This window comes from Perca flavescens, chromosome 19 (genome assembly GCF_004354835.1).
Source record: "Perca flavescens isolate YP-PL-M2 chromosome 19, PFLA_1.0, whole genome shotgun sequence".
NCBI lineage: Eukaryota > Metazoa > Chordata > Actinopteri > Perciformes > Percidae > Perca > Perca flavescens.
The window spans coordinates 3,015,249-3,040,217 of NC_041349.1; the positions used below are offsets into that span (position 1 = coordinate 3,015,249).

At 39.8% G+C, this 24,969-nt stretch overlaps 2 protein-coding genes across 2 annotated transcripts; both read left to right on the forward strand.

Annotated features, from left to right (window-relative positions):
- The first annotated feature begins 4,196 nt into the window (after positions 1-4,196).
- On the forward strand, positions 4,197-6,989 carry LOC114574086 (low affinity immunoglobulin gamma Fc region receptor II-like). The gene is made up of 6 exons (XM_028606400.1): positions 4,197-4,507; positions 4,764-4,799; positions 5,244-5,507; positions 5,587-5,829; positions 5,902-6,102; positions 6,232-6,989. Exons 1-6 carry the CDS (start codon positions 4,477-4,479, stop codon positions 6,339-6,341), a joined length of 885 nt encoding a protein of 294 aa, XP_028462201.1. The 5' UTR covers positions 4,197-4,476; the 3' UTR covers positions 6,342-6,989.
- Positions 6,990-13,389: 6,400 nt separating this feature from the next.
- Positions 13,390-24,737, forward strand: LOC114545235 (hepatitis A virus cellular receptor 1-like). The gene is made up of 3 exons (XM_028563518.1): positions 13,390-13,547; positions 23,629-24,006; positions 24,291-24,737. The coding sequence occupies exons 1-3, from the start codon at positions 13,502-13,504 to the stop codon at positions 24,500-24,502; spliced, it is 636 nt and encodes a 211-aa protein (XP_028419319.1). The 5' UTR covers positions 13,390-13,501; the 3' UTR covers positions 24,503-24,737.
- The last annotated feature ends 232 nt before the right edge of the window (positions 24,738-24,969 follow it).

Here is a 24,969-nt window from a genome sequence, read left to right on the forward strand (position 1 = left end):
CACAATGGTGGTGTTTGATAAATTCTGGTTTATTTACTTTATTATATAAAATGATTATACTTCTCAAACAGATGGAATTAGAAATAAAGGCCTGCCTCTAATAAAAGCCTGCTTCAAATACAAGCCTGGTACCTTCTGCAGTTCAGTTTCAAACATTGTGTCATTTATTAATATGCATTCGTGTCTAAATGACATATAAAAATATTTTCCTATTCTATTTTGTCTGGAAACGCTTCCAACACGCTCGCGTGAAAAATAGACGTCGGTTCTATGTGTCTCAGGCAGGCAGTGTGAAAGCTCTGACCTGTTAACATGGGAGCCGAAATATAAACGGACACGCCTCGCGGTTGGCACGCTCGCGCGACGCGTCCAGTGTGTAACCGGCCTAAAGGTTTCCTAAATGCCATGTGTATACATTTGATGTCAGTTTAATTGCGCGTTTTGTGTATGTTTGGACTTTTCCACGTTTATTCCACTTTGTTTAAATGACGAAGCGGTAGAGGCCTAATTCACATGTTTGGAGCTGGATACACCGTGATCCTTTTTTGTGGATCTACTGATCGCTGTGGATTACTTTTTTTTTGTGTGTTATTGGATTACTACAAAATATGGATCTTTTTTCTTAACGCGCGTTAACGTTTTATGGTGTGATTGCGCTTTGTTTCTGCGTTTGGAGAGACATTTCAACAGGGTAGGTCCAACACTGATTTTTGACATTTACATTTTAGTTGAATTTAAGTGTCGGGCCATTCCGCCACCGTCTGTCTGTGGCGTATCCAAGACAGCCGTGCTTCAATTGGATTTCATAAGGGTAAATTGTTACAATGCAATTGTTATCTGCTTTAAGAATAAACATTTTTGTTTTATTTATTATGTTTGTTTTGTCCATATGTGCTCGTGCTGTGTTCCCCAAGTGGTAGACCCGGTCTCAGCTGCTTCAATGATTTTTTCTTTCTTTTCTTTTTTTGCCTCTGGCTGAATGTCAAACTCCGCCTATGCCTCTAGAGGGCACTAGCAAAGATTCTAGAGTGAATGTGATTTCTGGCGCCAATACATAGCATACTCTTCAAATATCCTTTCGGTCCCGGTGATTTGAAATTACCCAGTGTGCTTTGTTGAATGGTCTCAATGTTTTATTGTTTTATTTCAGGTGAATACTAGTTTACTAGAGGAGTAACTTAGTATTTGAAGTAATGCAGTAATGCAGGAAGTGTGCATTTAGTTTCCATGCTTATTGTGTTTCCACAACGTTAGTGAGTAAATCTACTGAAATGTCCACCACACCATAACAGAGGAGTGCAGTACAGTACTTGAGTAAATGTCCTCAGTTCCAGTCCACCACTAACTGATTAATGAACTGAATGTGGATCTGTTGATTCCCCTCCTGACCTCCAGGTGGCGGCGTTCTATCATTTTAAACTTTAAACTGAAAAACCCGGACTGGGAGGAACCAAAACGTACCAAAAGTCTCGTTGTTTTACTGTGATCTCAGGCTGGCGGTGGAATAGTTGTGTTGTTTGTTAGCTGCCGAGCTTATTGGTGCATTTTAGGGGAAGAGCTCCACGTAAACCCGCTAAGGCTGGGATACCTGACCCGAGCCCGACGGGTTCGGGCCGGGCTCGGACGGTCACATCAGCGCGGTAGCCTAAGGCATTGGACATTTAAAATTTAAAACAGCTTATTATGTAATGGGCCTGTTTCACAAATGTTCGTTTTTGTGATTTTAAAGTAAATTTAAAATATTAACCTAACAGAAACACGTGCACATCAGGCAGACTGCATGCCGCAGAGCATTGAGCGCTCCGAGCGCAACGATGGAAGATGTTAAAAAGAAGTTGGCCTCAGGAGATTTTAAAACCACCGAAAATGAAGGAAAGTCTACTGTGTGGAAGTATTTGCACATAGTCTAGGCATATGCTAATTTTATTTCAATTATATGATTGGGCCTCTTGTGTGCGCCTGTGTTAACGAGTGCTTGTTGCCCCGTGTGCGCGCTCACAGTGCTGATGATCTCACTGTGCTGATGACCTCATCTGTTGACATTTCTGAGTGCCTTCCTTACAGCTGCTTAAAAAAAGCTTTCCACACAAACGCACGTAGCGTACATGTGTCATTAGTATGAGAAAAACATGAGATTTTAACGGTGTCAGGCCGGGGCGGGCTCGGACATATATCTCTTGATGTCTGTCGGGCTCGTGCCGGGTTCGGTCACGGTGCTGTCGGACGGGGCTTGGACAGAAAAATTCGGCCCAATCCCACCCCTAAAACCCCGCACACACTCAGGTGAACACTAACTGCTTAATGCAGACCTGATTGATTCTTGATGTGTAGTTTGATAGCGTGCAGCTACACAGTGTGCGTTTCCCAATCTTGTGTTCTTCTATTGACTTGTGTTCTTGTGTCCCTGTGAAACGTCATCTCGTGTTACCAAAGTACTGTCCCAATACACAAGTTCCCATTTCGCCAAGAACAGTTAAAATTCCCGGATGTATTCTTGACACGCCCATTTACCGAGGATACATCGGTTGGTAACTTGTATGAACTTCGCAGCACCTGTATCCCAACATTCATTTCAGCATTCAGTGATGGTTGGATTTCCAGTACATAGACAGCCCAAAAATGGGACAATTTTAACAATTTTCACCATCTTATTCATCACTAAATTCACTTCTGACAACATTTTAGGCGAGAAATGAACGGTTTAGATTTCAAATATAGGTAGTCTTGTGAAAATCTTTGCCGAATTGACAATTTGCTCCAAAGTTTTCGGAGTTTTCTGAGCTCCATAAATTGACGCGGCCGCCAGCTTACGCCTGCCGGGGCCGCTTGCTCGGCGCCCGGACAGTCTCACTCGGAGACCCCGCTGTAGGACCCCGGAGGTCTTTTAGACCGGTCCCGTAAATAAGAGGCTTTTATTTCGCCGTTTAAGATCGTTTGTTTAAATATCACAACACATGTCCATCATAAGATTAACGGGAACCTGTGTTAACTGTCTTTTTGTAGTTAAACTCAACAAGCGCGCACACACACACACACACACACACACACACACACACACGAGAGATATACCATAGATAGACTGTATATTATTAGTCTATGAGATACACCCGTTTCTTTTCGGGAGACTTGTTTAAATTATGCCATATGCTATAGCCTACATTATATTTTGTATTTAGTTCATATTTTTGGTGTATTTGTTTTCTGATTTATTAGAAGTTAAGTTTCAGTCTGTATGATAAATGCACAGTTGTACATAAAGTGGTAACATGCTATGACATGTTATGTAGACTAAAGGGGAGACACCAACCTTTATAATTTGAATTTCTAATTTCCATCTCCCTGGGCATATACAGTGCACTACAATAATATAGAAATGATAATTCCACATAACACTAATAGGAACACATAGGACACACCAGTGCATATGCCTATTTATTTTTTTAATTTAAACTTACTTAAACTTATACACTAATAATAGTAGGGATCGCGTTCCACTCTTTTGAATAAGTAAGGGGTGTTTGAGCTAAACCATAAACAATAAAATTAAAGCTCAATTTGTTTTATTTTTCAATATTATTGCAATAGTTGTAGCATTATGAGGTTTTATGAGATTGTTTTAATACAAAGTGGTTATATTGTTGTGGTTTTTATTTCTAGCTGGTATTTCAGAGCCCTGCAGGTAGCCTCTGTGCTGGGGGTGTTGAGCAATAACAGGAAGAAGGCATCGTCTCAAACTGTTAACAGCGTTTTCTGTGCTTGTGAACTTGCGAGTTAATTCTTCCAAGAACAACCAGCAAGAACGTTCTCCCCAAGAACACAAGTCCGTAGTTTGTATTCTTGGTATTGAGAAACGCACAGTGTCTTTCTTTGAGTCTCTTTTTGACCACATTTCCATGGTTAAACAAAGGCGAGCTGTCAGAGATGTAGGTACAAACCCCCCCCCCCAACCCCCTCCCTGTTCACTTCCTCTCAATGAAACCACGGCCATCTACAGGAAGATACAGCTTGAACATCATCATCAAGTCATTTCCTAATGAATCTATGACTAATTCAAATCAACATTGTGTATCTTGTATGTGAAAAGGTAACTTTCACCTCAGGAATTAAAACAATGACCACACACACACACACACACACACACACACACACACACACACACACACACACACACACACACACACACACGTGTTGAATCGTATTCATGTTCTTTTACATTCAGGTGTGGGTCGTTGCTTATTTTTCCTCTCAACATTTAGTCTTTCGTCTATCTTCACTTCATGTTGTGCTTTAGTGCCTTGTTTTAAAACTTAATTTAAAAATTATTTAATCTGCTTTATTGCAACAAAAACAAAAAAACTTTTTCTCAAACTGTGTGGAGAGGAAACCACAACGCTGGGCCACAGTCACAGAGGAAAGGGGGGGGGTCGGGTGTTACTTTATAACACATTTCAATAAGTCAGGTGTCAAAGTGTCAGGATGGAGGAAACATCTCTACTGTGGCTGCTCTGTAAGTAAACTGTGTGAGTTTTTAAAAACTGCTGAAAGAAATATAAAATAAAAAATTATGTTTTTTACAGCAATTGTCTTAATAATGCTCCTGAACGTAAACCTAACGAGTTTATGAGAAGAAATTATGCAAGTAATTTTGAAAGGTTGTGTAAATGCGTTTGCTGCCAGTTTTTAGTGCTCTTTTCATTAATTATTTAAACTGTGAATGTCTTGTATCACCAAGTCAAACTAACCCAAGGTTTATTTCTCTTCAGTTCTGATGTCACTGCTGAGCTGCACAACAAACCAAGGTCAGTAAAGTTTTTTTTTAAGATAGAACAGTTACACCCTCGGCGTGTTTAAGTGGCGTGGGGCAGTTTGCCCTTGCCTTATTCAGGAGCAGCATGAGTTGAAAAAACTGGTGCTTCTGTTGTTGCCTAGCAAGACTAACAAAAAGACACAACTGATCTGATCTGGGGTGTCTTTAACAAAAAAGATGGTGCACTGTGCACAGAAACTCTCCCAGAATACAAAGATGGTTAACCACATCCAAACTGGCTGAAACTCTGAGTAGCTTAAGTGTATAGATACTTGTTTTATATTAAGGTAGAAAACGAGAAAGATGAAAACATTATATACAATAAGGTAAAGATACTGGAGTGTCCTGGGAGCAAGCATAAATTACTGCAAGTGGGAATTGAAAATGTAAAAGATCATTAATTAGTTTTTTAACCACCAAACCCTCCTCCCTCCAGCCTCTCTGACTGTGAGTCCCAGCAGATCTCAGATGTTTGAAGGACAGTCTGTCTCTCTGAGCTGTGAGGAGGACGACAGCTCTGCTGGATGGACTCTGAGGAGGAACACAAGTGATAAAACCGGGACTCAGTGTGGAGATGGCTGGGGAAGACCTGCTGGTTCTTCCTGTAAAATCAGCTACATGGACCCATTGGACAGTGGAGTTTACTGGTGTGAGTCCAGAGAGGGAGCAACCAGTAACAGCATCACCATCACTGTCACTGGTAAGATCAGACTGTGGAGTCAGTATTGATGAAGCTGTGTGTGAATGGATGACATGCTGTAGTTTGTCTCTGTGTTGAGGTGGACCAGTGATCCTGCAGAGTCCTGTCCTCCCTGTGATGGAGGGAGAAGACCTCACTCTGACCTGTAGAACAAAGAGGTCCTCCAACCTCCCAGCTGGTTTCTATAAAGATGGCTCCTTCATCAGGACTGAGCCTGCAGGTCACATGACCATCCACCATGTTTCCAGGTCTGATGAAGGCCTCTACAAGTGCAACATCAGCAGTGTTGGAGAGTCTCCACCCAGCTGGGTCTCTGTCACAGGTGAGGAGGTTACCTTTGATTTCAGGAGTTCATTCATCCAGATATTCACCTGACAGCTGATTCTCTCTACAGAGAAACCAAAGACCACAAGCCCTCCTACGACCACAGGCCCTCCTACGAGCTCGCCACCGGCCCCTGAAACAACCTCAGCTCCACCCCCGGCCTCAGACTCCCTCCACCTTGTGATCAGACTGGTCTGCCACCTGGTGGTGTTCTGTCCGTACTGCATCTCCACTTTCATCATGGTGTCTTTATATCGACACAGAGCCACAGGTAACTCTCTGACTCATTCACTGACCTTACGATCGATTAATCAATCAATCTCAGACCACCACTCTGGTGTTGACCAGTTAACATCTGATCAATTATCTACATTTTCTTTCTAACCTGTTCTGACTGTAGGAAATGACCTGCCTGTCTCCGTGGTGATGACCCCACCCAGCCAGGCTGAGGAGGGATTGGATGAAGACTATGATGTCATCACTGCTGTCACCACGGAGCATCACTTCTGAACTGATCTGAAAAGAAGCTCAAATGTTTCAAGTCCTCATAAATCAGAAACAGTGGAGGCCTCAGAACTCTTCCCTGTGGATCTCCACATGTTCTAGTTCGACCTGTAGATGGAGGATGTTAACCTAAGACCAGATCAGTCCAGAGATTTGTGATCAAACTATTTTTAACTTTTAGTTTGCAGCTGATTTGACTGTTCCAAAACCAGTCTCTGAAAACGTAACCAGCTGAGTCGCAGAGACACCATCAGCTGGTTTTAGTCGAGCTGAAACGGGCCGCTTCAGAAGTAAAGGTTTCTTCTCGTTGCGAACTTTGCTCTTAACTGGACTTTAGTAGCAGATAGTTGTTCAGGTTCTGCTGTAAGTCGTGTTGTTGTTCAGGTCTTAGATGCCAAGTTTTTAATCTCTTCAGATCAAATAAAATGATGATCATCTTTTCTCTCTGTCCTTTGTTCCAATGTGATCATAACTTCACTTCTCTCATATCCAACAGCCTGTTTCCTTGTGTAGTATCTGGACTTCTAACGGACCTTTTATAAACTTTGTCTTAAGTTTTTGGTAACAAAGAAACTCGTATGAACTTTAGCATACATTCGCTGGACACTTCTCTGGAAACATCTGGAAAGAATTCGGGATTCCCTTGTTGGCTTGGTTCCAAAAGGATGATAGCCATTGGTCAAAGTATTGTTTCCTCCCCCATCTATGTTACACACATTATAGAATATATACCATGTTAAAACAAAGAAAGTCAGAGGACCACTGGAGAATGGGGAAAACAGGTCCTCTCCGAGCTCTGCAGGGCTTGTCAAATGATGCTGATTTCTTTGATGTAAATAAACCTTTATAATCAAGAAACAGTGTCGGGGGATTCCTTTCCACACAGCAACGCAGCATCGCTACCAATTACACCACACTTGCAGCTGACATGTGACATAGTCGTATATAAAGAGGAGGCTTTTACTGGCTGTCCGACTGCTGTTGATCCTCATCAACTTCGACATCACAATCCAACATGGCTGCTACGAGCATCAACAGTAGCGAAAGCTGTGTGAAAATACTGTTTTGTTAGCCCTCTTCTTTATATCTTGGTTGGTTGGCGCCTTGTTGAGTTACATTTTGCAGGTTTCCCCGGTAGGTCTGTTCAGTAACCCATGGCCACTGTTTAAGTGTTTAAACATTAACATTCACAACTAATACTAGACTTTCCTCTGAAACAACCTTTAATATCTGCATTCATTCAAAGAGTTACACACAGCTACAGTATAAGTTTAACTTATAGTATGAAAGTAGTGAAGCCAGGAGCTCAGGAGTCCTTTCATGAACTTGTAACCTTGGAACTAACACAGAGACACTGCCAATATAAAACCTGTCCTTTTCACAAGCCGCCACAAGATGGCGCCCTGGTGTAATGGCAGGAACCTGACGTTACAAGTGGTACTCCAACAGTGGAAAAAGAAAATAATGTGCTCTGAATACAATATAAATGTAACCGAGGGTTTCTTATGTTGTCTAGACTCTGGGTTGGCTGTAAAATAGAGACTTCCAATACTGGAACCCAGACGGCACTGAACGTCTCACTTTATTCAACCACAACACAGACCAAACCAAACCCATGCCACACTGTATCCACTTCTGTTTTTCCCATCACAATAAAACCTCTATGTTTACTGTAACTTCCTATTAACCTTCAACTGAGAGGTTACACAATAAAATACCATACATAAATAAATAAAACCATTAGCATATAAAAGTAGTTCAGGATTCAAATGTAACAAAATATTTATTTTTCCCACAATATATACTATGAGTTTTAGGCACATTATTGTGTAGGTAAGTGATCACCTTCAATCATGTTTCTGTTCATTATTATATTACATTAAATACGTTGATTTATTTTATTCAACCAGCACACTCATTATCTTTGTGTGATGTCTTCCTATAAAGACGTGAGATTAGCATGTAGCAGCAGGTGGCTTTACTTTTCACCATGTTTGATGTACAACCGGTATCCCAGCATTCTTAGCGATCAGGTGCTACAGCAGAACTAAGTTGCAAAAATACTAGCTACTGCTTCAGAGCAAAGCGGCAAAAAGACTTGATTCCACTCATCAAAAACTATTTCATTTTACGAACAACTACACAATTTACATAGATTTCATTTTTATTTATACCCAGGAGGAATTAACAGAATCAATATATCAACAATCCACGCAACTAACTTTATGGATTGTGTGTGTGTGTGTGTGTGTGTGTGTGTGTGTGTGTGTGTGTGTGTGTGTGTGTGTGAGAGAGTGAGTACTAAAAGGTGGTACATAATCTTGGTAAGCAATTTGACATCATTGTAGTAAATATTTTCAGTGCATCACAAAGTGTGCTTGTTAAAGGTACAATATGTAACATTTCTGCATTAAAATGTCTAAAAATTACCATACCTATGTTAAATATTTCTTTTGAGTTGTGTTCTTACACTATCCCAAATGTTTCCACCAAATTTCAACCCTAGAGAAATCTGTTATTTTATTTTTGACACGGAGACGTTTCCTTTAGTCGCCTATCAGTGGCGTCATATAACCTTTCACTGTGTAGTTACTCATAACTTCCGTCAAAACACGGGCACCCAGATGTTTGAGAGTAATTGTAAATCTTACAATATCACAGAAGGAAATACTTGTAACCGTAATACTGCTTTTTTTGCCAAATGGCATCATTTTGTGATTAATTACAGGCCACTTTGAAACACAGTAATAGCCTACAGCAGAGACCTTTTTATTGATACATTTCAATATCGATCCAGCTTAATCTTACTACTGCTGGTCTACAAGTAGCTAACATTAATTCTAATGCTTGGTGGGTATCATTATAGTAGGGTGACCAGACATCCCGGTATGACCGGGACAGTCCCGATTCTGAGTTGCGTGTCCCAAGTCGGGACGCTAAAATGTCCACTTTACACCAACCACTATGACATTGTCCCGGTTGTCAGCAATTACATAGCCGACATCGTCTTATTATAGCCCGAACATTAACTAAACCCATGTAGTTGAAGCCTCCAGCGTATAATTTTAAAAATGTTTGTGTGTGTGTGTGTGTGTGTGTAAATTAATCGTAGCGGTCTGCTTCGCATAATCTGTGCAGCCAGCGTTACAATGTATACTGGTAAACATTGTTGCAATGCTTCTTTAAGTACATTAAACCATGTTAGGACTGATCAACCCACAGCCGCTTGGCTGCCCTGCTGAAAATGTGAAGCAGAAAAGCTTATTGTCAGATAATGTCCATAATAATTGGACTTTGGATTAGATTTTTTGACAGTTTTCAGTGGTTATGAGGAGCAATGTGAGAAATAAATTTGGTAATCATTGATCATTGTTTAGGTACTGTCAGGATCCGGCTGAGACTTATTGCCTTTGTGCCACTCTTGTGGCCTTTTCGTGTTTTTTGTTGTGCTTTGTACTTTGTTCCATGTTCTGTCTTATTGTGGTAGTCTTGTTTGTCTGTTTTGCTCTGTTCCCCGTTTTATTTTGAAAGTCTGGTTTTCTGTCTTGTCTGGTTTTACTTCCTGTCTTTTGGTTTTCCCGTCCTTGTGATTGTCTGATTTGTTTCACCTGTTGTGCCTCCTGTTCCTTGTTAGTCCTCATTACCCTGTGTATTTAGTCTCTCGGTTTCCTTTGTCTCTTGTCGGTTCGTCATTCCCTGTCTGTCCTGTGTGAGTCCTGGTTATTTGTAGTTTTGAGTTTGTTAGTTGTGTGAGTCAAAATAAAGAGTTTGTTCTGCACATTCGCTGGACGAGTCTTGCATTTGGGTCCACCTGCTGCAACCCTGACAGGTACATTAAACCACGTTAAGCTTTTTCCTCGCCATAGGTGCCATTGAAGAAGAAAACGTTAATGTGAGAACTTCTATAATCGTTGGATTTTAGTTTAGTTTTTTTGACCGGCTCAAGTGTTCATGACAAGATATGGCCATGGTCGTTGTTAAGGTACATTAAACCATGTTAAGCGTTTTATGTCCTGTGGAAATTTTTGCGCATTTCAAAAGCAGGGAGATTCTGTTCAAAAATGTAGGTTTCCTTTGTCAGTTCGCCTGCTGCAGTTCTGCTCTATCAAATGAGATTACATTTGTGTGTGTTGTTGGTTAGAATAACACTTTACAGTAAGGGTACATAAATTATCATGAATAATTGACATGTTATGCATTATGTAATTTATGGGTTACTGCATTGCTTAATATCCCATGAATCATCAGGAATTGACGTGTTCATAGTCTGTCATTCGTGACCTTACACATGAACAACACAACTAAAGCATTAGGCACATCAATATGAATTATGATTTATTAAGCATGATCATGATTATTTTTCTGCAAAGAAATGTCATCACTGCACAAATTCTGATTAGAACACAATTTGTGTACCCACCTTACCTAATGCTTTAGTTGATGTGGTGTTCATGGATGAGAATGAGAGGCTATGAACTCATGTCAATTCCTGATGATTCATAAGATATAAAGGAATGAAGTAATGCACAAATCATGAATTAATTCATGCAGAAATTCATAATTCATGTACCCTTACCGTAAAGTGATACCATAACTTTAGTTCAAGCCTGTGGCAGCAGTTCCAAATTTGTTTAATGCCATGCAACGAAAAATACCGTTTCACAAAGTTTTTCACAAGTTCATTGGGTGCATTTTCCAAAAGAATGCTTTAATTCTGAAAAATTAAGTTGGTCCCACATGAAATTCACTCAATGTCTTTTAATATTATTTCTTAATAATATTAAGAAGACATAAATATAATATAAAAAAACAACACATTATCTGTGTCTTTTCCGGTTGGTTGTCCTGCATATAACTCAAACACACACCTGTCCATGTGCTGTTTGGATGCTCCTATAAGAAAACAGCAGCAGATCTTTTGTTATTGTGGCCTCCATGTTTTCACACACTTGATGCTCTAGGATACAGCCAAGGGCGTAAGCTTCGCTTCAGAACTCAAACCTCCGATGGCGCCATTTTGATGCAACAAAGCGATCACCTCCCGTTAGCATCCCATTGACTCCCATTCATTTTTACGTCACTTTGACAGAGAATAACTTTACATCTGAAGCGTTTAAAGACTCTATTTGTCCGTTGTTTATTTATAAAGAAACACGACAATGTATAAAAGGCTCCATTACCTTGTAGCTCACGTTATGGCTCCGTAGCAGACGCTTTTATAAAAATAGGCTAACGATTGGGTCACATAGGGGAGGAATTACTGTATAGTACAGGAGAAGCTCAAAGGCAGTTTCGACTTACATGAGCTGTTTAGGTTTAATTACTAATGTTAACTAGCATGTTGGTGATCAATAGTGACTAATGTTAACTAGCATGTTAGTGATCAATAATTAGCCTGTGCCCATGTTATCTCCTTACATATACCTACACTCTCCGTATCTGTAAGATTGGGAATGATTGAGATTTCTCTCGGCACAGCTACCAGAAGACTTCACACTTTCAGACACGTTGCTCACGTCACATCTACGTTGTCTCAGTTGGAGGCTGCGCAGTAACGCTAGCGATCACCGGCTGCAGCCTGGAGCGTCCCGTGTCATGCCGTCTACAGCAAGGACATCAAAGTAAATGGGTTTCTACGTATTTTGTTTATTTTCCATGAATGAGCTGTGCTGAATGTTGTACACTGTCTTACTGTATTTCTGATGTTCAGGGTCTCCCAAGACAGGAAGATGGCAATGCCTGTGGGATCTTGATGTTAATGGTATTGTGTGTTGTCCTCAAATGTCACTTAATGGTGTTAAATATAATTTACCTGACAACATATTAGCTGTAGATCTCTTATTTTGTTTAAATACGAGGGGAATATAGCTTAGTATGTTTTTCCAAGACTAGTACAGACCAAAAGGTTTTCTTTTTTATTACAGTATGCTCTTTACATTGTGCTGGGGGCAGATTTTGACTTCACAACTGTAAGTACCCAGAAAGTCTACAGACATATTACTGTACTGTTTTTGTAGAACATGACTTCATTGTTTAAAATGTTGTATTTCTAGGGTGACATGGACACAATCAGGACATGGTGGTGCCTGTTGCTCCTGTCTGGTCATTCAGTTGTCAGGTGTGTCTGATTTCATTATCACATGTACAACTGTAACATAAAAATGTGTAACAAAGCCAAAATTTTACATATAGATCAAATTACTATTCTTCTTAATCTCTAACATGTAATTTAAGAAAATCTGTCTGTTTTAAAGGTTTGCACAGAAAAGGAAATATGAAGATCCCATCGTAAGAATCACATTTTGATAGTTGTTGACAATGTTGTGACCTGCATATTTTTTATTATATGATTTGATTCATTTTGGATCCAAACCTTCCACTTCATATGCATACTTTTTACTGAATTTTAAATATTTAAATATGTATTTGCACCCTGTGATGATTAAATAATTGTTGTCTGTGTACAGATAATAGCAGATAAGGATAAGGAGGAGAAGAGGCCCAGGACAATCCCTCCTCAACAGTCGGTTAGTGTGAATGAAGTAAACTTGATGCCTTACATACCTACTGTCAAAATACTACAAACTGTCTACTTAATGAATTCTCAAAATAAGTGTTAAATGTGTTCATTCAGGAACCTGTTGACCTGACCAAGGAGGGGATTCTGGAGGTCATCAATGTTTCTGAACTTATAATAAAATAAACATGTTACACTCTTTCCAAAACTGCCTTTTATTTTTATATTCTATTTTGCACCAAATATATTATTCATTAGCATGCTAGTCTGCATTTATCTTACTGTTTACTTAAATACCAAATATATTTTTAAGTATTTTATTCATTAGCATGATAGTCGACGCAAAAACGTATTTTTAATACGTATTTTATTCCGGACGGCACCAGCCGGGATTGCATGAGACGTCGTAACCACGGGGACTGTCCCGGTTATTCCCAGCTGGCCTGAACGCGCCATGAAGGCTGCTGGCAACTGTCCGAAGTGAGAGCGGATATTTGTCACCGCCCCCGGCTCGGCAGCATCAAAAATCCGCTCTCTTCCACTGTACAGGAGAGGCGCAGTGAATCTCGACCGAGCCTCGTTTCCCTGGTAGAGGCTTTATTTTCCTCTGTGAAGGATGTAACGGAGGATCTCCGCTCTCTCGGCTCTTATGGCTCCATTTCTGTTCCTGTTATTTCTATCTGGAGCAGCTTCAGGTAAATATCAGCTTTGATTGATAAGATTTATGTAACGTTAGACATTAAATGTTTTAACGTCATGGGCGTAGCTACATTTCGTCTAACACATTTCTCCAAGAGCAGTTATTGACTGGGACACAAATAATACAGCTGATGTTGTACTTGTATATGTTCTGTGTAGTTGGTGAACTCCAGTTAGTAGTCTGGAAATCTGTTTTATTCTCTCTAAACATCAGATGAAGTGATTCTTCTCTCTAATACAGATGATTCTGAACTGATCCTCAGCTAACTGAGTTAGCTATTTAGCCGTCCGGTGTTTCGGTTTAACTGGTGATAGAGGCAGATGTGGTGTAGGCGTGGCCTTACAGGACCCGTTCCCGACTAACCAGGAAATAAACACTTACAGCTTCGCCCATAGACAGTATATAATGGACCAATAGACCCCGTTGCTCTGGACGGAGATCAGTGAAGGCTATTAGAAGCACTTTTCCGGTGATGGCCAGCTTTACTGCGCAGCCTCCAACTGAGAGAATGTGACGTGAGCAACGTGTCTGAAAGTGTGAAGTCTTCTGGTAGCTGTGCCGAGAGAAATCTCAATCATTCCCAATCTCACAGAGACGGAGAGTGTAGGTATATGTAAGGAGATAACATGGGCACAGGCTAATTACTGATCACTAACATGCTAGTTAACATTAGTAATTAAACCTAAACAGATAATGGAAGTCCAAACTGCCTGTGAGCTTCTCCTGTACTATACGGTAATTCCTCCCCTATGTGACAGTAAGTCTCGTGGTTATGACCCAATCGTTAGCTTATTTTTACAAAATCGTCTGCTACGGAGCCATAACGTGAGGTACAAGTTAATGGAGCCTTTTATACATTGTCGTGTTTCTTTGGAACTAAACAACGGACAAATAGTCTTCAAACATTTCTGATGTAAAGTTATTCGCAGTCAAGTGACGTTAAAAAAAAATGGCGGTCAGCGGAATGCTAACAGGAGGTGATGGCCAGTTAGCAACAAAATGGCGCCATAGATGGCTCGAGTTCTGAAACGAAGCTTACCCTCTATTTTACATTCATTTGTCGGTGTTTTGTGAAACTTGACGATAGAAACGAGTTGCTGAGCATTAATTCTGGTCCCGACAGACATTCATGCTAACACTAGCCGTTGTCGTTGCGAAATATCATCCGTTGTCTGGTGACTGTGTCTTACTGCAAGCCACGGAGACACCCAGATCGACTTGTGAATTTACATTAAATAAACACTTCAACATTAAAACAACACTGTATCTAAAATGTAAGCAAACTGGGATATGATATATTGTAGGAAAAAATATATGTCTTAATGGAAGTAATTAGCTGGGGAAGTTTCATGTTAATCTGTTATTTATTTTTACCCTATCACATAATGTCATGCAAAATGTGTGGGGATTTGTAATCTTTAAAGGCTGTTTTCTCATACTAATAGAGTCAGAAAACTCAACTGCAGTAGCACTTACACATACATGTCCGTCTAAGCATTAGCCACACAAATATGACAAAAAAAAAATAAAACTAAAAAACGCTGGGATTCCAACCTTGGATGTCATGGACAAAAAAAGTTGATGGACTAACTTACACATGATCTATACCACAACACTACACACCACTGAAATGGGTTGGTGATTTCTATCAATATATTGGACTTTTAGTCTAAATTAACACAGGTTAACATATGAGAGAAATATACGCCCATGTCAACTGGTTATATCACAATTCAACATGGGCAAATGCAAACCTAGAAACTGTAAAGTATAGTTCATATTTGTCTCACATACCGAAAATTAACGGATTTACAACAAACTGGCATGACCCCACTTAACACTTTATTCCGTTTTGGGGGTAAAAAATGAAACATGCGTCGACTGATTATACTTGTGTTTAATTTATGTCTGTGTCGACCCAGAATCACTCTTTTTGTCTAATGGTAGCCTATACACTATTGTTATGACCATATGGCCATTGAATGTTTTGTAACAAAGTGCTGATCCTCGTTTTCTCTCGGGCGACTTATGTCTCGGTTAAGTTATGAAGTGAGTTACAGCAAAAGTCTAGTGATTTGAAGTGAAGAACATATGAAGCTCATTTTCTCAGTTTGACTTTTATTTATCCCACACATAATGTGTTGGCCTACTTTGACGACACACAATGGTCATTATGGTATATGATTATACAAAACTTTGATGTAGGCTACTCAAGATAGTTTGATAAGATTAGATGTTGCTGTTTCAGATTCCTAATATGGGTCTAATGAAATTAAACTATAATCAGTTGACTTGCGGCTCAGGTTGAAGAGATCGTTTGTGCTGAGATAGACCTACACATTAATAACAATGATAAATGATCACGTTTGCGCATTACTGACGTGTTTAATGCCTATATATATCACAAGTTAATCGAGCGGATTTTCAGTTCAGTTGGGTGTAAACACCTCAAATGTAGTTTATTTACTTACAGGCTGTATTTAAATATGAACAGATCTCAATACACTTAATCCATGCTGTACTGTTATTGAATTAACTTGTGATGCCGCTGCAAGAACGAAGACTGACAACATAGGTGGCCGTGTCGATGCCTGTTCACGATTGGCTACTGCCAACGTCAGTGTGTTATCCAAAACTTTTCCGTTATCAGAGTTATATTTGTAGCCTATGATTCCGTTATTAATCTGATTTCAAGTTGATTTGAGATTCTTTCATACAGGGATAAGTGAAACATACTTTCTGAGGTGTTCGCACGTAATGTTTGTGGCGATAGCAACGACTGATGCCAGATTCATTTGTGACACAACTTCTGTCCCGTTGATTGGGTTTTATAATGAATTCTACGGACGTGCATCATTCTCATCACTATGGTAGTCTACACTACACACTATTACTCATTCATCACATTTGGACAGCACTGTCAAACTCCCATTTTGTTACAATTTGGATATTAGGCGCAGGTGTGGAAAGGTGAAATATCAGGTTTGTGCTGGTGTCTTTGTTGTTAGCTTGTTTGTTGTAGGCCTACCTATGGTTTGGACACCGTTTTATAACTAACTACAGCGTGAATGTCACTAGATAATCCAAAAAAAATCGGTGTGTCCGTGGTTTACAGAGACAGTGGTAGAGACACACTCGCCAGACGTGTGATATTTTTTTTTCAAAAACTGCTCATTTGTTCATGTATATATGTCGGATCCAAATAAACTACTGTCCCAGCAACCCGTTCCTACTGTAATGTTTTCAAATCAATGTGAAAAAGAGGCAAATTGATCCAAATTGTTTACTGCAGCAACACATATCACCAGTTAATTCAAAAACCAGTTAAACTGAAACACTGGGCGGACACTAGATTAGTAAAAGTAAACAGTTTAACGTTTAATTTACACACTTCTCGTAGTGATGAAACCCATTGCCATCATCAGATGGGTGATGACTTTGTTCAGTTCATTTCCTGTCAACAGTGTGACGTTACTAATGTTAGCATTAAAGCACGGTGGGTGGAATTAGCAGGCAAGCTAGCAACCAAACAAGCTAGCTAGGTAACGTTATCATCACTAACATAGCGGACTCATGGAGAAATACATTGGTTACATTTTTTATACATGACTACTTTATTTACTGAGGATCATCTGTATTAAAGAAAATAATCAATGTATCTGATGTTTAAAGTAAATAAATAGCCATGCTGTCTATTTACTGAAGTTCCCCCGGAGTTACGTATGTCGGTGTATATACTGACACACCAGAGATGTTCACAAGTCATTTTTTGGAAGTCCAAGTCGAGTCTCAAGTCTTTTGCCACAAGTCCAAGTCACGTCTCAAATCTCTGACCATCTGATCTGTCCCTAACACTGTATTGTTAAATCTTATGAATTCAAAGCATGTCCTGTAGCACTGCGGTCAAGCCAGCCGGCACATCGTGAACGACAGTCAAGCCAGCCGACCCAGTTTTTCGCTGTACGTGATTATAGTAGCTTTACGGTAATAGCGTCTCAGAACTGGTTTCAAAATAAAAGCATTCGTCAGGTATATAGCTGTTTTTTTTTTGTTTTTTTATTGCAAAAAAACGGGTATAAGTCACATGTGAATAGCCAAAATGTACATAACATACAACAATGAAAACAATAAACAAAATATAAAACAGAATTGCTAGGGGAAGCTTATAGGTCATTATAAAGAGAAAGAGGACCATATGTTGACAGTTTTAACAGCCTTTTTGTTGTTTGAGGCAGAAATCAGATTAATATAATGTTCAACTTCATGGAGAAAAAGTACAAAACTAGGTTTTTTAGTGCTGAATTTACACTTATGAATGTGAAATTTTGCCAAAAGAATTAATAAATTCATAATGAATATATTTTCTTTACTATGACATTTATAAAAGCAAAAAATAACATCCTTCCACAATAAGGCAAAGTCTTTATAAATATGGTCAATGATGAATCTGCTGAGGTTTTGCCAAAATGTTCTAGTGTGTGAGCAATGCCAAAAGAGGTGCAGAACAGTCTCTGGGTGGTCTTCACAAAAAGAACAGTATGTGTTGATGTCTCTTTTAAATGTAATCATGTAATGATTAGCAGGGTAATATCTGTGAATTATTCTGAAAGATACTTCTTTCACCTTGTTTACTATCAAGTATTTGTGAGTAATCATCCAGACCTTTTTCCAATCAATGTCATTTTCAAATCTGTTCCAATTAAATGTAACATTCGGAATAGAAACAATCTCTTTCTGAAATAATGCACGAATGTTCTTATTATTATGAGGAAGTTGGGAAAAAACAGATTCTTCCAACTGGTGATTCAGCCACATCAGGGAGGGAGACAGAAGTAGGTGGAAGTCTGCCAGTATACTTAAAAAGCATGATTGTGCCTGATGGAATGGCATCAAATACATTTGCGAATTCTTTCGGTGTAACTGGAATGTTATAAGTTGATAAAAACTCGTCAGGTACATAGCGAAAGACAGTCAACGAAAAGCAAATACATCAAAGGAAGAGTACGGACTGTGATATCTACTTTCAAAATAGACAAAAATGTATGCTTAAGCCAATAGTTTTTTATTGGAATTTCCACACACTAATTTCACTTTAGGGTAATAGTAGACGTACACGGCCTCATATTGCCACCCAGGAAGTTTCAAGTCATTCTGGTGTGTAGTTTCAAAATAAAAGCCCGTCAAAGTGTCAAATATGAGACTAATTACATATGATTTTGAATTTAATTTAAAAGGAAACTCCCTGTTATCAAACAATAATTCCACTTCAGGGTTATAGTACACAACCCCATGGTGTGACCCATTAAGTATCAAGACATTCTGATGTGTAGTTTCAAACTAAAAGCCTGTCAAATATGAGACTAATTACATATGATTTTGAATTGAATTTAAAAGGAAACTCCCTGTTATCAAATAATTCCACTTCAGGGTTATAGTACACGACCCCATGGTGTGACCAATTAAGTATCAAGACATTCTGATGTATAGTTTCTAAATAAAAGCTTGTCAAAGTCTCAAACATGAGGCATATTTAGGCTAGTGACAAATGGTCAAAAAGGGCTTTAGTTTTTGAGATACCCCTACTGGAGGTAGAACTAAACCCAACAATGTTTTTCCTCATCCCTAGGGTCTCCCATATATGAAATTGATTCTTGGCTAAAAATATTTTACTGCTAAGACGTAGAAGTTAAATTAGCCTAACAGATATTGTTACACAACCCAAAACCAAAGAAGGACTAAAATATAGCCTGTCCGTATGGGAGTTAAGGCATCTAAACTAATGCAGATCAATCACACAAGCTCTGAGAGCTTTGAAACTTAGCATGTTTGTAGTCAGGAAGTTGCTTTACCTACTAGAAAATATAACATGACAAATCAGTGTGTTCTTTCACTCAATGTATGATGTGTCTAAAATGGAACACTGACATAATTTAGTCTCAAATCCAAAGCCCATTATCAGTGGTATCATATGGCACCTTGTACTATATAGTCCATATGGAAACAAAGATTGAAATCGAAAGATAACACCTTACCATAGCACAAACGGGAGACTAGGAGTCAGGATTGCAGTTTGACCTTAATGAGCCTTTTAATAAAATTATAACTTAATACAAATTAAATGACTGTCTTAAATAAAACAAATGGCAATCTAACAAAACAAACACTGTGATGGGGAATGAGCCCACTCCTCACTTCTTAGGCTGTTCTTTTCTAGCAGCAACCATTTGGAACATGAACTGCTTTTGGTAGCCATTCTGGGGGTTAGGCCATCCCCAGTGGCCACTTTGGGGAAGTCAGCCCACCGTGATGTTACCACTGCAACACACCACTGTCACTCATCCACATTGTCATCAGTGACAAAGTGGTTCATATTTGGACAGTCTGGGAAAGAGCAAGAGCAAAACTCTGTGCAGGTCAAGCCCACTGAAAGACACTGGCATTTGGTAGCATCGTTGCAGTTTCCGTCTTTACAGTATAGTAGTGGGTGATGTCTCTAACTTCTTTAGGTGCTGGTGTCTTCTGTAACATCACAGGTTCAATGCACCATCTTCTCTGAGCCTCTATCCTCTACCAACTGGGTTCCAGAGAAGAGGTTTGACCAGGTCGATGTGACGCCACATTGCTGTTTGGTACAAGGCTCTCAGCACTCGTTGGCCCAGTACTGGCGATGTAGGTGCTGACAAAGATACAAAGAGCAGCCTTGTTTACACTGATCTTAGGTATTTTCTGTAGTTTGGAACACGTGTTTGTCCTGTGATGAAATGTGTTTGTCTGCTGGTTTGAATGGTGCCTCTTCTTTGTCTTTCAAGATCTTTGACTGAGTGTTGGTGGTCATGTCTATCAAACACTATAACGACTATGATACAACTTGTACAGCTTGATGCAGAACTGGGACAGCACCATATTCATGTGACAGCAGTAGAGGTGTGAATCTTCACTGATCTCCCGATTCAATTCGATTACGATTATCATGTCAGCGATTCAATTCGATATCTTGAATTCAATTTGCATCACGATTCGTCAAATACCTTTTTACTATTAAAGCCATGTAGGATATTTAATTCATAGCTTTTCAAGCTTCAAAAACAAAACATCTGCAGTGCTCTAATACTAAATAAATTGGATACATAAAACTACAGCACTGAGCACATGGCACTTCTTGAATGTGCAAAATATAACAGAATATGTAAACAGAAAGGTGCAGGGAACATCTCTGATTGGCTCATGGAGGCACGTGATCAGACCATGGTTTATGGAGCGCTAGATTGGCTTTGCAAAAACTTTGGTAAGGAGCGTTATATGAACAGAATGACGCATTTTAGATATCGCTCGATCACGCATATTTGATCGTGGGAAGCCAAAATTGTGATTGTGATTAAAATTTGATTAATTCTACAGCCCTATTACATGATATGTGCAAAACTTCAAGGTTAAGAGCCTGTTCTCTGCATTGTTGTAGTATCATCAGGTATTAGGGCATTTAGCATTTACATTACTGTTAATCAGAAAGGCACTTAGAAACTGGGGGAAACTCTGACAGGAAGAGGTCTAGCAGACCCAAAGCCAGAACAGAATCAGAAGACAAGTTTCTGAGAGTCAACAGCTTGCGTGATAGGCGGCTCACAGGATAACAGCTTCAAGCTCAGCTTAATAGTGGTCGTAATAAGAAGTCTCAGTTTCAACTGGAAAGAGAAGACTTGGAGCTGCAGGTTTGATAGGTCGAGTTGCAGCAAGAAAGCCATTGCTAAGACGTCAGAATAAGAAAAAGAGGCTTGCCTTGGCCAAGAAACCTCGTCAATGGACTACTGAAGACTGGAAGAAGGTGCTATGGACTGATGAATCAAAATCTGAAGTCTTTGGGTTCATCACGCAGGATTTTTGTAAACCGTTGAGTAGGCGAAAGGATGGTTCCTCAGTGTGTGACATCAACTGTCAAACATGGAGGAGGAAACATGATGGTCTGGGGCTGTTTTGCTGGATCCAGGGTCAGTGATTTGTACAGAGTGAAAGGCACCCTGAACCAAAACGGCTACCACAGCATTTTGCAGCGCCATGCAGTACCCTCTGGTATGGGCCTAGTTGGTCAGGGGTTCATCCTACAGCAAGATAATGACCCAAAACATAAGTCCAAGCTATGCCAGAACTACATTAGCAAAAAAGAACAAGATGGTAAACTTAAAAACATGGAGTGGCCAGCACAGTCACCAGACTTAAACCCCACTGAGCTGGTTTGGGATGAACTGGACAGAAAAGTGAAAGCAAAACAACCTACAAGTGCCACACATTTATGGAAACTTCTGCAACAGAGTTGGGAAGAACTTTCTGAAGAATATTTGATTTCCATTGTAGAAAGAATGTCACGATTGTGTTCAACTGTTATATCTGCCAAAGGGGGCTACTTTGATGAGTCAAAAATTTAGAATACATTTTGGTTTATAAATTGATTTCTTTTTTAAAGGTCCCAGGACATGGTGCTCTTTGGATGCTTTTATATAGACCTTAGTGGTCCCCTAATACTGTATCTAAGTCTCTTTTATATAGACCTTAGTGGTCCCTAATACTGTATCTGAAGTCTCTTTTATATAGACCTTAGTGGTCCCCTAATACTGTATCTGAAGTCTCTTTTATATAGACCTTAGTGATCCCCTAATACTGTATCTGAAGTCTCTTTTATATAGACCTTAGTGGTCCCCTAATACTGTATCTGAAGTCTCTTTTATATAGACCTTAGTGGTCCCCTAATACTGTATCTGAAGTCTCTTTTATATAGACCTTAGTGGTCCCCTAATACTGTATCTGAAGTCTCTTTTATATAGGCCTTAGTGGTCCCCTACTGTATCTGAAGTCTCTTTTATATGGCCTTAGTGGTCCCCTAATACTGTATCTGAAGTCTCTTTTATATACACCTTAGTGGTCCCCTAATACTGTATCTGAAGTCTCTTTTATATAGGCCTTAGTGGTCCCCTTATACTGTATCTGAAGTCCCCTTAGTGGTCCCCTAATACTGTATCTGAAGTCTCTTTTATATAGACCTTAGTGGTCCCCTAATACTGTATCTGAAGTCTCTTTTATATAGACCTTAGTGGTCCCCTAATACTGTATCTGAAGTCTCTTTTATACAGACCTTAGTGGTCCCCTAATACTGTATCTGAAGTCTCTTTTATATAGACCTTAGTGGTCCCCTAATACTGTATCTGAAGTCTCTTTTATATAGGCCTTAGTGGTCCCCTAATACTGTATCTGAAGTCTCTTTTATATAGGCCTTAGTGGTCCCCTAATACTGTATCTGAAGTCTTTTTCCCGAAATTCAGCCTTGGTGCAGAATTACAGCCACTAGAGCCAGTCCCACAATGATCTTTCCTTAGGATGTACCATTTCTGTGTCTGTAGCTATTGAGGAGGAGAGAGAGGGGGGGCAAGGTGGAGGGTGGGGGTGTGGCCTTGACCAACTGCCACTTTGCTCGTTTGAAAGCCACGATGTCTCTCTCTCTCATGGGTGGGCCAAATTCTCTGGGCGGGCAAAGCAGAGAAAGGGGAGGTAACCTTGCTCCTTATGACCTCATAACAAGCAGATTCCAGAACGGCCCATCTGAGCTTTCATTTTCTCAAAGGCAGAGCAGGATACCCAGGGCTCGGTTTACACCTATCACCATTTTAAACCAATTGGGGACCATAGGCAGGCTGGGGGAACTCATATTAATGTTATAAAAACTCATAAAGTGAAATTTTCATGCCATGGGACCTTTAACTTAAATTGTTCATTTGTTCTATTCTTTCATTTCAGAGTACAATAAGACATTGAACTGCATGAATTTCAATAAAAACCTGGAAAAATTGGGGTGTTCTAAAACTTTTGACCAGTAGTGTGTGTATGTATGTATGTATGTATGTATATCAGATAAAGTGATTATTTTCCCTAATACAGATGGACTGAGCTCTTATGTTAGCTAACTAGCCGTCTGGGCATACACTAAGTTAGGAAATGTAACAGCGTAATGTGCAGGGACACACCTGTAGAGAACTATTGAAATAACATGACTTTTTAATCAATAATAGCAGTTTATTATTGTTTTTCAGACCAGACTGTGGTACCAGTGCACCCTGGAGATGATGTCACTCTGCCATGTCAGTCTGCTGGTTCCTCCATCAGTGTTGTAAAGTGGAGCAGAGCTGACCTGGAGCCACCAGAGTATGTCCTCTTATACAGCGATGGACACTTGAAGACCTACAACCAGCATCCATCCTTTAAGGACAGGGTGGACCTGGTGGACAGAGATCTGAAGGACGGAGACGTGTCTTTAACTCTGAAGAATGTGAGCAGACATGACGCTGGAATATACACGTGTGGAGTTATACACGGTGATTCAAGACGTAAAAAGAGAGACACCGACTCTGACCTAATCACACCAATCCCAACAATCCGAACCGTCTGTCTGCAGGTTACGGAGCCAGCAGGTGAGGTAGTCTCTCTGCGTGAGTGTTTCTGGGTATCAGGTTGTAGCTGCAGCTCCTCTAGGGTCTCCCACGATGAGTCAGACAGAGAGAGAATCAGCTCAAATCATCTTAACATTTACAAAATATTTTATTTGTGTAAAAGTACTGTAAGAAAAGTTACCTTAAACATAAAGTACTTTTTACTTTCAGTACACTTTCCTCAAGTAAAAACAAAATGACTCGATAATTGACTCTTGAAAAATGTGCGTCTGCAGGTGAGTGAGTCTCTGTGTGTTTTTCTGCAGTTTCAAACATCAGAGAGGATGAAGACCGCGATGGAAACTCCTCTCCTGTATGCCAATACCGTGGACTGGCTGCAGTTTCAGTTGCAGCAGGTGTTGTGCTTCTTGCTGCAGTGGTTGGTGTCCTGATATACAGAGGACATAAGAACAAGAGATCAGGACAACCTGCTGCTGCTGCTGATGAAGCATTGGCCGTTCAGTTCATCAACACCTGACTGTTTTCTCACGTGCTGTATTACTGCTGTGTGTGTGAGGTCATGTGCTGCGTCGTGTAGTCTGTTTCCCCCCCCCACCCCATCGTGGTGGAGGGGTCTGCATCTGAGTCTGTGATCTGTATCATCAGGAGCTCTGAGATCCTGTAGGGTCTTCATGATGAGATGGTCCAGAGGAGGGTCAGACAGAGAGTTAACTTTACCTTTAGAGAACTAGAATATTTACTTGAGTAAAGGTTGCTTCAAGGAAAAACAAATTTTACGTAACTCAAAGTACTTTTACTTTAAATACATTTTCCTCAAAGTAAAAAGTAAATGACTCCATATTTGATACTTCAAAGATGTGCTCAGATAAAATGTTGTTTAAGAGCAGAGAAAGTTTTGACTGAAGAACACAGAGATGTTCAGATAATATAAACTCAGCAGTAATACACTACATACTTTGCTCCATTAAACAGATTAAATGTGAT

Coding starts and splice junctions, on each gene's coding strand:
- LOC114574086 (XM_028606400.1), top strand. CDS start 4,477: ATGGAGGAAACATCTCTACTGTGGCTGCTCT. Junction 4,800..5,243: donor GAGCTGCACAACAAACCAAG/GTCAGTAAAGTT, acceptor TCCTCCCTCCAG/CCTCTCTGACTGTGAGTCCC. Junction 6,103..6,231: donor ATATCGACACAGAGCCACAG/GTAACTCTCTGA, acceptor TTCTGACTGTAG/GAAATGACCTGCCTGTCTCC.
- LOC114545235 (XM_028563518.1), top strand. CDS start 13,502: ATGGCTCCATTTCTGTTCCTGTTATTTCTATCTGGAGCAGCTTCAG. Junction 13,548..23,628: donor TCTATCTGGAGCAGCTTCAG/GTAAATATCAGC, acceptor ATTGTTTTTCAG/ACCAGACTGTGGTACCAGTG. Junction 24,007..24,290: donor GCAGGTTACGGAGCCAGCAG/GTGAGGTAGTCT, acceptor GTTTTTCTGCAG/TTTCAAACATCAGAGAGGAT.